The sequence below is a fragment of the Heliangelus exortis genome, chromosome 20, assembly GCF_036169615.1.
Source record: "Heliangelus exortis chromosome 20, bHelExo1.hap1, whole genome shotgun sequence".
Classification (NCBI taxonomy): Eukaryota; Metazoa; Chordata; class Aves; order Apodiformes; family Trochilidae; genus Heliangelus; species Heliangelus exortis.
In genome coordinates, this window is record NC_092441.1 from 6,048,534 (window position 1) to 6,062,052 (window position 13,519).

Genomic DNA, 13,519 nt, shown 5'->3' on the forward strand with positions numbered 1-13,519 from the left:
TGTGCTCGTGCATGTATGTACGTGTGTGCACACACGTGTGTGTACATGTAAATGTGTACGTGTGCACGTATGTCTGCGCGTGTGTGCATGCGTGTGAGTGTGTGTGTGTGCACACACACGATCGCCAGAGCAAGAACAGCCCCCGCTGCAGGAAACACCTGCACGAAGGGGTTGGCACAGCACGGGCTGCTGCTCCCCAGCTCGCTTTCAGGAAAAAAAACCCACTCTGTTCCTCTTTATGCTGCAATTAAACCTCAAAATACCCACAAAGCTCTTTTAGGACACGGACACACACAAAAAAAAAAAAAAAAAAAAAAAGAAAGAAAAGACAATGTTTTTTGAGGACAGGGACCCAGGCAGAAGAGCACTGGGCAAGCTCCCAGCACAAACACCCCGGGTGGAACGGGAGCTCCAGGGCAGCCCCTCACCGCAGCCTCCTGCCTCCCTCCCGCCAGAGCTGCTGGGGGAGAAGTCTTTCTGCCAGGGATGTAGGAAACAGCGTCTGGGGGGTGATAACAGCTCCGGGGAGCTCCACGACCTCCTTCCTGTGAGCTTCCCGGGCAGATCCTGCTGATAGCCCAGGGAAACGCTGCAGCCTCGACTACTCAGAGGGTTTTAGGGGGAGAGGTTCAGCTAAAAGGTCCCCCCAGGGCTGCAGGGGGGCTCCAGAGGGGGGATTCTCCTTACACAGGAGCGATTTGGTCCATGTCTGTAAAGGCTGAAAGCTGCAGAACTAACTCAGCATGCTCACAGCAGTAGGAAAAGAGTCAGCCCTCCCTGCAGATAACAACCCCCCAGCCTGGTGGGGACACAGCCTCGCACGGCCCGTCCCCAGCTGCAGCCAGAACAGGACTGAGCAGGGGCTCTGTCCCAGCACTGTTCCCTCAGTGCTGCTCTGACCAACCCATGAGTGAAACTCGAGCCAAAAACCTCATGGCTTGTCAGTAAGATGCGTAAAAAAAGCTCACCTCCCTCCTCTGCTGGAAGAAGTTAGTTCTTCCCTGGGTTATTCCTCTGTTCAAGCTGTTTGAGAAGCTTTTGAAGGTAATTTTCTACTGTAGCATTAGATAAAAAAAAAAAGGGGGGGTGTGGGGGTGAGGGGTATCTTGTATCTTTTATACATCTGAGAGAGATGATTGTTCAAAAGAACATGAGGTGCAAGTCCTAAGTTCAGCCAATGAAACTTCCTTGGTTCTAACAGTTTTCTGCTGTTCCTTTCTGTGCTGGAGAAAATACCCATTTAAGTGACTCTTGAGACATACAAGTGTCTTCATGTTAGGAGTCCCAAAATAATGATACCCCAGAATCTGCCCCGTGGGAAGGGGCAAGTTACAGGAAGGCTTGTGCACCAGGATGGGACATCTCCACTTTCAGCTGACTCCTGCGGTCAGAGCTTAGAAAACATCATTTTAGGGCAGAGCTGACTGCAAAATATAAATCAGCATCCCTGGCCCTGAAACCAGCCCAGCTGCATGGAGCTACAGTGTCCAAATTCCCATGGCAAGGAAAAACTCATCTCTCTGGGCAAAGCATTGACCGTGTGTGTGGCTCAGGTTTTCTGCTCTCAGCCTTGTTTCCACCAGGAGTCAGCCCTTCCAGAACCAAGAGTGTGGATGTTTCACCTGCCAGGGTTTTTTTTATTCTTCCAGGCAGCTGCCCTGAAACATCACTGCTGCTGGAGAAAAGGCACATTTCTTAAGCTCTTAAAATTACCTGAGGAAGCTTGAAAGTCCTCAGATATTAAAAGGTTGGTGCTAAAAATGGCTCCTGCTCCCCAGCTCTGCACATCCCAAGGATCCTGTGCCCTCAGCCCCCCACCACAAAGCCAGATGCTATTTCTGCCTTCCATTTATTATTATTTTCTGGCTTCCATTTAAGAAAACTTCCCAGTGGCCGTGTAGGGATGGGAGCACGTTTGCCATCCCTTTAGCACCCTAATGCAGAGCTGGGTCCCCTCACCATTTGGGTGGAACAATACAGTGGAGTAGAACATAACATTTGGGTAGAATATTTCTCACTGTCCTACTACCCAGGAGCTGCCAGCTCTGCCTGACATCTGCAGAAAAAAGTAAGTGTGAGGTGACCAGTGGGTTAGGAAGGTTCAGCCACATGAATAATTCAGCCAAAGGGGTGAGTGAGGGGGGTGCTGGGTGCAAGGAGCCTGGCAGCCCCCCCACAAACCCCAGCCTGCCCTCACCACCCACCACTGGGCTCTTTCACACCCTGCCTGGGAAATATGAGGGGCAGCTTTTTATTCCCAATGAAGTTTCCAGATGCAGAGGGATGATTCCATCTTCATCCCAGTCCAAGCCTCCTGCTCAACCTCATCCTCTTAGGTGTTGCTCCAAGAAAATGTGTGAGACTCCAAAAGCAGCAGCTCCACTCTGAAGCCAGCTCCTGCTGCAGCAGAAATCCAGCCCGTGTCCTGCTGGCACTGCCAGAGCAGCCGTGGGGTTGGGGCTGGCTCACACCCTCTGCTCCATGCTGTAGGGCTCTTCACTGGGCTGTGGAGCTGGTGGCACATTGGCATAGATCTCCTGCTGCTCCGGCAGAGACTTCTGCATATTGGCATATAAAGTCTCTTTGTCCTTTTCCAAATACTGTGAAAGGAGAGGGACAAACAAAAAAAACCCAAAACATCCTTTGTGGGGCTGATCCAGGGCAACACCACCTACTGGAATCTCACAGCTGCTTTGAGCACCCAGCAGAAGCAGTGGGGACCCAAGAGGACACCCACACCATCCAGGGTCATTTGCACCCAGGCTTGGCACATCCCTTTGCAGCCTTTCCTCCCCACCCAACCCATCCTACCCACCCACCCCAGCTTTCCACCCAGAGCCTTGAGCTTGGGGTTCCTTTGAATTCTCCTACCTTATCACTCTGCCTGACCTCCGAGTACTCGGTCGCTGGGCTTCCCAGGGAGCAGAACGCCTCAGCATTGCTGTACAGTCGGCTCTCAGCTCTGCCTGGGCAGTGGTTAATGACCGCATAGTTCAAGGAATCCACTCTCTGGCATGTGAAGAAGAGGAATGAGCTCTTCACCCACCACTGCTGCCCTGCCTGCAGGGAACACCTCCCCTCCCACTGCCATTCCTGAGGAGCTGGGATGGCTGCAGGAGCCATCCTGCCATTAAGGGAAATTTAACCTGCAGCAAGGGCTGGCTCAGCATGGCACAGGGGAAACTGGCCTAGTGGCACTGGTTCCTCCTTGAAAAGCTGGCAGAAAATATTAGAGAATACTTCCCAATTAGTGGACAAAGATCAGCTGCCCTGCAGCCTCCTCAGGCATGCCTTGCTGCAGGTACCCAAGGCTGCTTCACCCAGAGAAACAGCTCCCTTGGATGGAGGGGCTTGGGAAGAAACCTCTCAGCTCAATCCTAAATTACCTTCCCAGGAATACTCCATAGACAGTCACACAAAATCCCTGGTTGGGTCTCTCTGTTAGAGAATGGACCCAATGGATCCCTCCCAGCCTAAAGGGCTGCAAGCCTGGCTGAGAGCAAACAGCCCTGGCAGGTTTGCTCAGCTTGGGGTGTAACATTCCCCCTCCCCAGGAGAGCTCCCAGCACACCACCCCAAGACCTCACACACTTTGCCTTACTGTCTGTGACAGGCTGTGGGTCCTGTCCATCTCTATAGCTGCTCCAGAGAGGGCTGGAGGAAGCGTGGCCATGGTCAGACAGGAGAGGAGCCAGAGAGAAAAAAATGTATAAAAACATCACACTGTGAATCTCACTGTAAAGTAGGAAGGGAACTTCTTGCATCATCAAAGAGCTAGACTGGAACAGTTCAAATAAAGCCAGCCCCCACCTACCAGCTGGTGACAACCCCTCCCACCCCTTCCCATCCTTCACACTGGTTTTAAGCTTTGCCTCAAGCTCAGCTCAAGCCTGGCTGATGCATCTGAGTCTGCCTGGAGCAGTGGATGGTGCTCAGACAAACCTCAGTGGGTGCCATGGCTGGCAGCACCCATCCTGAGAGCTGCCATTCCCCACTCCCACAGGGGTCGGACCTGTTGGATGGTCCCATCACTCCCTCAGGGAAAGAGGGACCCAGGAACTGGATGGATCAAGGAGGAAATGGTGGAGAAAAAAGAAATCCAGAGGGAAAAACAAACACAGCAGAAGGCTCAAGTGCAGAAAGTGTGTGAGTGGCAGTGGCAGCTTCACTTACCTTTCTTCCTCTTCCTGGAGAGCATTACCAGAACTCCAGCAGCAACCAGGAGCAAAAGAAGAATCACTATGATGCCTGGAGTGAGGATGTGCTCAATCACATCCAAGCTGCAAGAAAAAAAATTTCTGTTCTCACACATCTTCTCAGAAGCAGCCTGGGGAAGAAGCAGCATGGAGCAGGCAGGCAGGGAGCAGCTGTGGGTGCTGGGGTTTGCCTTGGGAAGAAGGGAAGCAGGAGTGGGGGTGGCCAGGCTGCAAGGTGAGCATGGAGCAAAGCAGGATGAGAAATGCAGAAGTAAACAGACACTTGACTTGCAGAGCTGCTGTGTCTTCACTAGTTTTAGGATGAGTTCCTGCACCTAATTTTGCAAGTAGCTTCAGTATTTGTCAACCTTGTTGTTGTAGGGGCAACCAGGCAAACAGTGTGCCAGCTACCATTGGTGTGCTGGTAGGAAGTCCCAGCTTTGCCCCATTCTTGCATCACCTCTGGTCTCGTGCTTTGTCAAGTATCCCCAGGGGCCATGTGTGACTACAAAGCAGAACAGGACCCAGCCCAGCCCTTGGTTTCCCACAAGCAAGCACTCCCTCTGAGTTTTGGGGAACAAAACAGTGCTGACTCCAGGAGCCAGTTCTCCCATGGTAATAACCTGCGTCTTGCTCAAGCTGCAAGAAGGACAGGGGACAAGCAGGGCTTTGCTGGGGCCAAGGGAACAGGGGTGCTAGGATTATTGTCCACGCAGAATTTCTGGCAGAGTGAAATGAGTGAAATGCTGGTCTTTAGAGGTAAAAGCAGAATGCAAGAATCCTTAAGGGTGGTATGAAAAATCTGGAGGGCTGCAGGGCTCCAATTGCACGAGGGGAACTTCATGGAGGGAAGTGGCTGCTGCAGGCAGGAGCTGGTACTCACCGTGCAGGTTCAGAGATGTCAGGGTCGGAGGGATTTGATGCTGGTTGCACAGCTGTTCCCTGGGGAGTTGTCTGTATGTACACTGACACAGAGGTACTGAGACTGACGTGCTTGGTGGCCGAGGTGGGTGATGCCGGGGAGGAAGAAGGAAGAGCTGTAACAAAAAAAAGAGAGGCTCAGGCAATCTCCCTGCCTTCACAGTGGAAAATGCTGCTGGTTTTGCAATAAGTTGGAAGTGACTCATTTACCATCACACCCCAAGACGATGGGTCCCCTCTGCCACGTCCAGAGCATGCTCTTCAAGGTGGAAGGGCTGTAATTGCCTGCCTGGGAGGCTTTTCACAGTCCCAGTTCCCCTCTCAAAATGTGCAAACACACATGTGCACATAGCAGAGTTCAGCCTGCAGGAGAGGGTCTGGCCACCAGCTGCCCAGCCCCATATAAATATCCCACCTCAGGGGCTGGTTCCTGGTAAAGGGATGGAGAGGGATGTTCCCTAAGCCCACAGGCAGCAGCTGCCCCAAACTGGGTGGGTCGATGAGGGACTGCCTGGTGTTATGAAATCAGGCAAGGAAAGCACACACAGTGTCAGCAGGATCTGCTGAGATGGGGAAATGGGGCATGAGAGCAGGGTGCTGCACCCAAGCAATGAGGGTGACCAGACCTGGAGCCTAGAGAAGGGGCCTTAGTGAGACCTGGGCACCGGAGAAGGTGGCACCAGCTCTGCTGGCAACGTGCCCCAGCCCTGGTGACACCCCCTGGGGCTGCCCCACAAAGCCCGGGAACCCACCTTCCTGCATCCCGTGCTACCAGCACGTGTATATTGGCATGGGGAACCTTTTTGGCAACGCTGCACCTGAGGAACCCAAAAGTACCGACCTGGGGACAGCTCCACCTTCACATTGTGACTCTCATCAGGCCAGAGTGTGCCCTTTCGCACCCCGCAGCGGTAGGTGCCCGCATCCCTCTCGGTCAGGTTCTCCACGGTCACCGTGATCTCTTGACACTCGCGATCGTCTCGGATGGAGAACCGGTCCCGACGCACCACGGGCTGGAGCTCCGAGGTGACGATGATGTCTTCAGCACAGGTTTTCAAAAGATTTCCCGGAACGCACCAGAATTTCGGCCTCATCTCCAGACCTTGCTGGTACCTGCAGGTCACCGAGAGGGACCGCCCCAGGAATCCCCGCACGGTTTTGGGCCCCGTCACCGCCCAGCAGCCTGCGGGGACACACGGAGGCGTGGAGTGCTGCTGCTGCTGCTGCTGCTGCCGCCGCCAACGCCTGCTCCTCCCCGTCGGGGCTGCCCCGTCCCGGCCTTACCTGGCAGCATCGCCCAGGAGAGCAGAGGCAGGAGCTGCATGGCTGCTCCGAGACGGCGAAGCTCGATCCCCCGCTACTCCCGGTTCCTCCCGGCGGGGCCCTTTCCTCCCTCGGGGCCGCCCCCATCGCATTGCCCGCCCTCTTGGGGTGGAGCAGCGGGACCCCTGGGGCTGCCCAGGCACCGGGGCTGCTGCACAGAAGAGACGGAATCACGGAGCGGCGAAGCTCTATTGCAGCGGCCGCCGGCGGCGGGAAGGGCCCGGGAATGCCCTCTCTCCCCGCGACGTCGGGGCTGAGGGCGTCCCAGGGAGGAGGTGAGGCCCGGCCGGGGACTCATCCACCCCGCAGGCTGACCCAGAGCACGGCTCCGGTCATGGCAAGCAGCTCCAGCACCTGCAGCCCCGCCTTCACCGGGAGCAGCAGAAGAGGCGGCGGCTGACCGACGTAGGTTCCATCCCCACCCCGGGGGTCCGGTCTGCAAATGCGAAGAGGACAGAGATGCAGCGGGTGCCGACGGGCACGGATCCGCCTCTGTCCCTCTCCTTTCCCCCCGCCCCCGGTGCTATCTCCTCCCGCAGCCGTGTCCCGGCCCCGCGTCGTGGCGGTCACGGTACGTGGGAGGGCGAGCACAGGTGCTGTGCGGGGCGGGGACGTGCAGGGCCCGGCCTGGGGACACAGTAGTCACAGCGTCATTCTCATCACGCCAGGGTTTTGTCGTTCGCACCCCGGGCGTGGTCGGAGGGGACCGGGAGGGCAGCCCGCGCGTCGGGGCTGCAAGTGCGAAGGGGACACAGAGGGAGCGGGGGTCTGTGGGCACTGACCGCCCCTCTTCCCCTCCATGCCCCGGCCTCCAGTGCCATCTGCTCCCGCAGCCCGGTTTTGTCCCCACCGACGTGGTCAGTGGTGCTGTGAACGGCGGGGATGTGCAGGGACCGACCTGGGGACAGCTTCACCTTCACACTGTGACTCTCATCAGGCCAGAGTGTGCCCTTTCGCACCCCGCAGCGGTAGGTGCCCGCATCCCTCTCGGTCAGGTTCTCCACGGTCACCGTGATCTCTCGACACTCGCGATCGTCTCGGATGGAGAACCGGTCCCGACGCACCACGGGCTGGAGCTCCGAGGTGACGACGATGTCTTCAGCACAGGTTTTCAAAAGATTTCCCGGAACGCACCAGAATTTCGGCCTCGTCTCCAGACCTTGCTGGTACCTGCAGGTCACCGAGAGGGACCGCCCCAGGAATCCCCGCACGATTTTGGGCCCCGTCACCGCCCAGCAGCCTGCGGGGACACACGGAGGCGTGGAGTGCTGCTGCTGCTGCTGCTGGAACCTCCCCCCCACGCCCCGTCGGGGCTGCCCCGTCCCGGCCTCACCCGGCAGCGTTGCCCAGGAGAGCAGTGGCAGGAGCTGCATGGCTGCTCCAGGTCGTACTAAATCCGTTGCTGGTGAAGGTTTGGCAAGTGCCTGGGGTTTCTTTCTTCCTCTGGTCTCAGCTGACTTCCTCCTCCAGTTGTCACCCCGAGCACTGCTCTGGTATTCCCCCTGAGCCCCTGCTCTTTTCCCTGACCCAGAGGTTCCCCTTTACGCCCCCAGCACAGCTCCCATGGCCCGGTGCAGTCCTGCCTCGCTGTCCCAGCAGGGGATCTGCCTCTCCAGGGGTGGCTCAGCCCTGTTCAGGGACTCCCTGAGGCTCCCCAGGATGGGTGGCATGGTGCTTCTGCATGGGACCTTGTCTGCAGCATGGGAACTCCTCTCCCATGCCAGGGTTTGGCCAGGCCATCGTGGAGCTGGCATCTGCCATGTCCCCTTGTGACCCCATGTTGCCCCCAGCCACACTGCAGTTTGTCCCCACATATCAGCACCGGCTGCCACCAGTCCCCTGGGCACCTCTGGCAGCCAAAGGAGGGAGCAGGTGGACAGACAGACAGAGGCAGACATGGATCTGCAGGATACCCGGGCTTTATTGCAGAATTGTCCTCAGGTGGCAGCCCCACTCAGCAGATGCAGACTCTCTACACCACAAACCCTCCCCTCCCCATCACAGGGGCTGCCAGGAGGGGTCAAGGTTTCCCAAGGGGAGATGAACCCAGTGCTGAGCAGCCCCTGGAGCAGGGGGGCTGTGGTGGGTGTAGCAGCCCTGGCAGGGTGGGGGGTGAGGGGGCAGGAGGGTGTCCCTGGGCGTCCAGGGTGGGGGAACAGTCTGGTGTCCCAGTGGTGTCAGTCACCTCCAGGAGCTGCAGGTTTTCCTGGTTACGGCTCCTGCACTGTCTCCTCACCCAGGTAGCCCCGCAGGCCAGGGCCAGGGCCAGTGCCACGGACACCTTCATGCCAAGCAGGAGCAGCAGGCAGTTGGTGACACTGAGCTGGGACCTGGGCAGGAGAAAAGAGATGATGTTAAAGCTTGAGTAGGGTCTGGCACTTGCATGTCTCCAAGCCACTCCACTTGTCCCTGGGGTGTTCCCCGGGGCTGCTGCAGCCAGGGGGACCCAGAGCTTGGGGACACACGTAGGGAAAAAGGTGTCTTAGGCAGAGGGATGCTGTTGGGTGCTCACCCAGACCCCAAGCCCTGACTCACAGCACCGGATGCTCCTCAGTGTGGGTGTTGGTGTCCAACAGGCTCACACTGCTGCTCCTGGTTGTGGTTGAAACAGCTGTGAAGAAAACACAGAGTCAGAGGAAAGTGGAGAGCCCCCTGCACACTGTTCTGTTCTCTGTGGGGGGGGGTCTCTACCCCAAGATTTTGGCTGTGGAGGTGCAGGAGTTGGCTATAGGGCAATGGGGAGGAGGAAAAGGGGGCTTTAACTGGGAGGGACTGGGAACCCCAAAGGATGGGCTCATAGAAGCAGAAACACTAAAGGGTCACCAAGGAGAGACCCTGCTCTGCAGCAAACTCCATAGCAGTGTCCTCCACCCCTCACCCAAATTTGCTCTGGGGCAACCTCCAGCAGGTCTCAGTGCCTGCAGGGAGCTTGTTCCCCCTTTGACAGCCCCTGTGCACCCCTGGCTGGGGAGTCCCTGTCCCCAGCACCAAGACCCAAGTGAAGGGCTCCATCACACATCCCTGCTTTACTCCCAGCCCAGCTTTACCTGTAGAGACCATCACCTCGGTGTCGTGCCACAGGCTGAACCACAGCCTCCTCCTCACCCTGCAGGAGTACCAGCCAGCATCCTCTGGTGTCACACCCTCCAGCATCAGCGTGAATGAGTGTGCCACATGGTTGTCCCCAATGGACACCCTGTCCTGTGTCACTGTCCCCTCCGAGCCATTCGTTTGGGCAATGTTGGTGAAGCAAATCCAGAGGAAGTCTGGGCGGCACCAGTACTTTGGGTAGAGCTTGTAGTGGGGCTCATAGCTGCAGGACACCACCAACGAGCCACCCTGCGTGGCCATCACCTGCGTGGGGCCTGTCACTGCCCAGCCACCTGCAAGGGACAGGGAGAGGTGCTGCAAGCATGTACAGCATCTCCCTGGGGAACTGGGAAGGATGTGAGCCCGGGATGCTCACAGCACCCTGTCCTGAGGGAGGTTGTGTCTGTGCTGGGGAGTGGTGCTGAGATGTGCCCAGTCAATAAAAAGAGCCCCTGTCAAATGAAATGTTGTTAAACAGGTGAAAAGCCTTATTCCCAGGGCTCGTGTGACAGCAACACGAGCATATCTCAGAGGTCACTCACTGTGCTTGTCCACTGGGCACAAGAGAAGGATGGTACCAGCTGGTACCAGGCTCTTGCCCTGACCACAGGGGGTTGCCTGGGCTGGTTCTGTCTCAGCCTTCCCACAGCTCTGCCACAGCCCGTGGGGTGGGAACCCCCTGTCCTGTGCTCCCAGCTCTCACCTGGGAAAAGGATCCAAATGAGGAAAATCTTCATTCTCCAGCTGCTCTCTCCTGATGCAGACTTTCTCCTGCTGTTATTCACCAAGTGGGGCAGAACCAGGTTCAGATACAGCCAGCGTCCCAGGAGTCTCCCAAGCCTCCTTCTTTCTCCTCTTGCTTCCTTGGGCTGTGTTTACTCACAGAGCCTCAATGTCTCCTTAAGGCGGTTCCTTCCTCCCCTTTGCCCAGGGACCATGACTCACACGGGGGGTGGCTCATGAGACACTTCTTTCTTTCTGAAACAGCTGCTCGTTCCCAGAAAAACACCGATTTTTAGTGGGTTCCTTTGCTGCGATGCCCATCCCAGTGGGAAGCACAGCCCCTTCTTCCTGTAGAGCCCAACCAGAGTTGGGGTCCAGGGATTGGGGTAGAATTAATGCAGGTCAGCCCCTGTGGATGGAGCTGTTGAGACTGCCAGGATGCTCTCCTGGTTGTGCTGGACTGGGATGATGGACTGGGAGGATGGAGAGCCATCCCAGCTGCACTGCTGCTGCTTGGCTCCTAAGGCTGGGCTGCTTTTATTTTCTCAAGCAGAAGTGTTTAATTTCCTCCCCCAAATGCCTTTTTTTGGCACAGCCATGGGTTTTCCACCATGACATTGTTTTTCTCCCCAAACTTAATGTTTTCTCTGAAACTTTCAGAAACCCAAACAAAAAAAGCAAAGCAGCTTCCCTGGCAACTGCCTTGCTAACAGTTTCCTTCCTGGATGCCTCCTAGAAAGAGCATAAAACACAAACCCCCAGCTCTGTGGGAGGCTTCAGCTGCTCCTTCCCCTGTGCCCTCCTTGTCTCCCTGCCATGGCAAGAGGAAGCTCTGGGTTTTCATCTGAGCAACAAGTAACCCATTCATTCCCAGTGAACTCCCTGACTGTCAGCTGAGGCTCTGCAAATAGCAGCAAGGTCTAAATTCAAGAAGTGAGAGGAGATTGCTAACTTGCTTTCTGTTGATAAGCCTTCCTGGAAAGGCTGGAGCCTTCCCAGACAGCCAAGGCTCCATCAGCCTTTCCAGTCACTCAGTCTCCCCTGCTTTGAGTGTTGGTGCCCATTGTCCCCTCCTAATGAAGCCTCAGCAGTTCTGTGGTACCCTGGAGACCCCCAAAGGGGACAGCAGCAGTAGAGTGGCTTGGTGGACACAGCACATTGACCCCTTTCCCCTCCAGACTGATTTCTTTTGCAGAGGAATTTCTTTATTGGAATAATCTGAACCCAAAGCAATGCTTTTTGCTGCCAGCAGGGAAAACATCCCGCTCCTCATCCTCAGGGAAAGGGGAACGTGGGATCTGGCTTCTTACCAGCTGCTCAGTCTTCTGAAGCGGCACAGGGGTGGGGGACTTCGGGGTCCTGGGGATCAGGGGACAGTGCCAGCATGGCTGTCACACCGCCAAGATGCCATGGTGATGGGACAGCAGCCTCCTGCACCACCCCTTGGCCTCCTCTGCCGCAGCGAGGACGTCCTGAGAGGTGAGCACTAGGACATCCTCAGGGGTGGACCCAGAGGGTCCCTCTGCTCACGAGGGATGCTCTGCTAGGACAAGCAGGAATCTTTTTCTCCTGGGAAATGTCGGCTGGGGAGCCCCATGGCCTCCTCCTAGCACAGGCTGTTTGTGTAGATCCGGGTCCTGCTCCGTGTCACTGCAGCCACCCTGAGGAGGGGACAACACGTTCCTGCAGCTCTAGGGCACAACTGGGTGATGTGGGGGCTTCCCAGGACAAGCTGCCACACTGCAAGGTCCCTGCCCGTGCTGCCCTCACCTCTGCCAGGTCCTGCTCGTTGCTGTGGAGGGAGCTGTGGGCTGGCTCTACAGTGGTGCCCGGGGGGGGGAGGGCAGCAGGGACTTCGGTGAGAGGTGGCTCAGGGAGAGAATTTCTGTGTTTCTGGGAGGGGGAGGGTCCATACAGCCCCTCGCCCAGGGAGGGCTTATACCCCCGGTCCTGGGATGGGCACTGGAGTGTGCCTGGGAGGGGGCACTCTTGGGCACTGTTCGGTTCCTTCCTGCGAAGGATGCAGAGGAGCTCAAGGGAGCAGGCAAGAGCCAGGAGGGAGAGAAGGAACACACCGGGCACTGGGATGCTCAGAGCTGATTCTCCGGGGCTGGAGTGAGAGGGAAGGAGAGGAACAGTGACGGTTCTCTCCCTCCCAAGGCTTCCACAGGGGATGCAGCTCAGCCCAGGGCAGTGCTTCAGCTGAAAGTGAGAGCTGAGCCCTACCAGCTCTTGGGGATGTGGGTGCCTGGCCCCAGCCCTGGGCTCTGCTGGGGTCTGCAGCACTGAGCTGGTCTGGGGGGAAGTGGGAGACGTGAGGCATGAGAGAGAGGAGAGAGGGACTGATCTGGCCATCACACAACACTGAGGGCTGAGGCTGAGTGGCTGGAGGGCAGGTCTGCCACTGGGCCTTGCTGGGACAGGGTGGTTGAGATAGTGTGGGGCTTCTTCCTTCTCCCCTGGCTTTTTTATTCCACGTTTGACCCTCTTGGGGCTCAGGCAAAAACATGCAGCAGGGATGCATCACTACAGAGGCTTCCCCCATCATGCTCCCACTCTCCATTTGGCACTGGAGCTCCTTGCAGATGCTGAGGCTCACGGTTGCCCCCCAGAGCCAGCAGCACTCAGAGGAGCTCCCCTGGGCTGTGGCAGGGCAGGTATAGAGCTCAGCTTCTCCTCAGCTTCAGATCCAGCTTGGCCACCCCCTGCCCAGGCTGCCACCCCAGGGCTGTCCATGGGCCCTTCGTGCAGCACCTCCACTCTTCGTTTTCTTTCTGCCCTTGTGGTTCTTCTTCCTCTTTCTAAACCTGCTGTGCAGGTTTCCATTTTGCAGCAGAGTGATTATATTTGGGGAGATGACAAGACATACCCAAAACAGGGTTTTTCCTTCTGCAGATCCCTCCAGGATAGGCTGCTGAAATCCTGATGTATGAAGGATCTGGAGGAACTGGACAGGACCCCCTGCAACTCGGGTGGCCCAGAACCCTCCCTCCAGCCCACCCTGCCCTTTGCTCTGTGCAAGGGCCCTGTGGGAAAGGAATGAGACAGCAGCCAAAAATAAAGAAGCAGAAGTCTGAGGCTTGTGTGGGAACAGGGCCATGCATCACCTCCTTCCCAGGGCACCTCGGTGTCACAGGGAGGAGGTGGAGGTCACATCCCCAACCAGACACCAACCCCCCTTCCCTGTGTGCTCCTCAGAGCTGAACACAAGAACCATGAAGGTAACAGGGGCTGCCCAGACACATCGCAACCCCTGCAGGTGCTGG

General features: G+C 57.0%; 2 protein-coding genes across 2 annotated transcripts; both read right to left on the reverse strand.

Annotated features, from left to right (window-relative positions):
* Positions 1-1,830: 1,830 nt before the first annotated feature.
* On the reverse strand, positions 1,831-7,857 carry LOC139805564 (CMRF35-like molecule 6). The gene is made up of 7 exons (XM_071764086.1): positions 7,774-7,857; positions 7,339-7,680; positions 5,080-5,233; positions 4,174-4,280; positions 3,602-3,654; positions 2,872-3,009; positions 1,831-2,600 (listed from the first exon to the last, which is right to left on the reverse strand). The coding sequence occupies exons 1-7, from the start codon at positions 7,811-7,813 to the stop codon at positions 2,466-2,468; spliced, it is 969 nt and encodes a 322-aa protein (XP_071620187.1). The 5' UTR covers positions 7,814-7,857; the 3' UTR covers positions 1,831-2,465.
* A 486-nt stretch (positions 7,858-8,343) lies between these two features.
* On the reverse strand, positions 8,344-10,454 carry LOC139805487 (protein CD300H-like). Its single transcript, XM_071763941.1, has 4 exons — positions 10,234-10,454; positions 9,488-9,823; positions 8,976-9,051; positions 8,344-8,770 (listed from the first exon to the last, which is right to left on the reverse strand). Exons 1-4 carry the CDS (start codon positions 10,265-10,267, stop codon positions 8,461-8,463), a joined length of 756 nt encoding a protein of 251 aa, XP_071620042.1. The 5' UTR covers positions 10,268-10,454; the 3' UTR covers positions 8,344-8,460.
* Between the last annotated feature and the right edge of the window lie 3,065 nt (positions 10,455-13,519).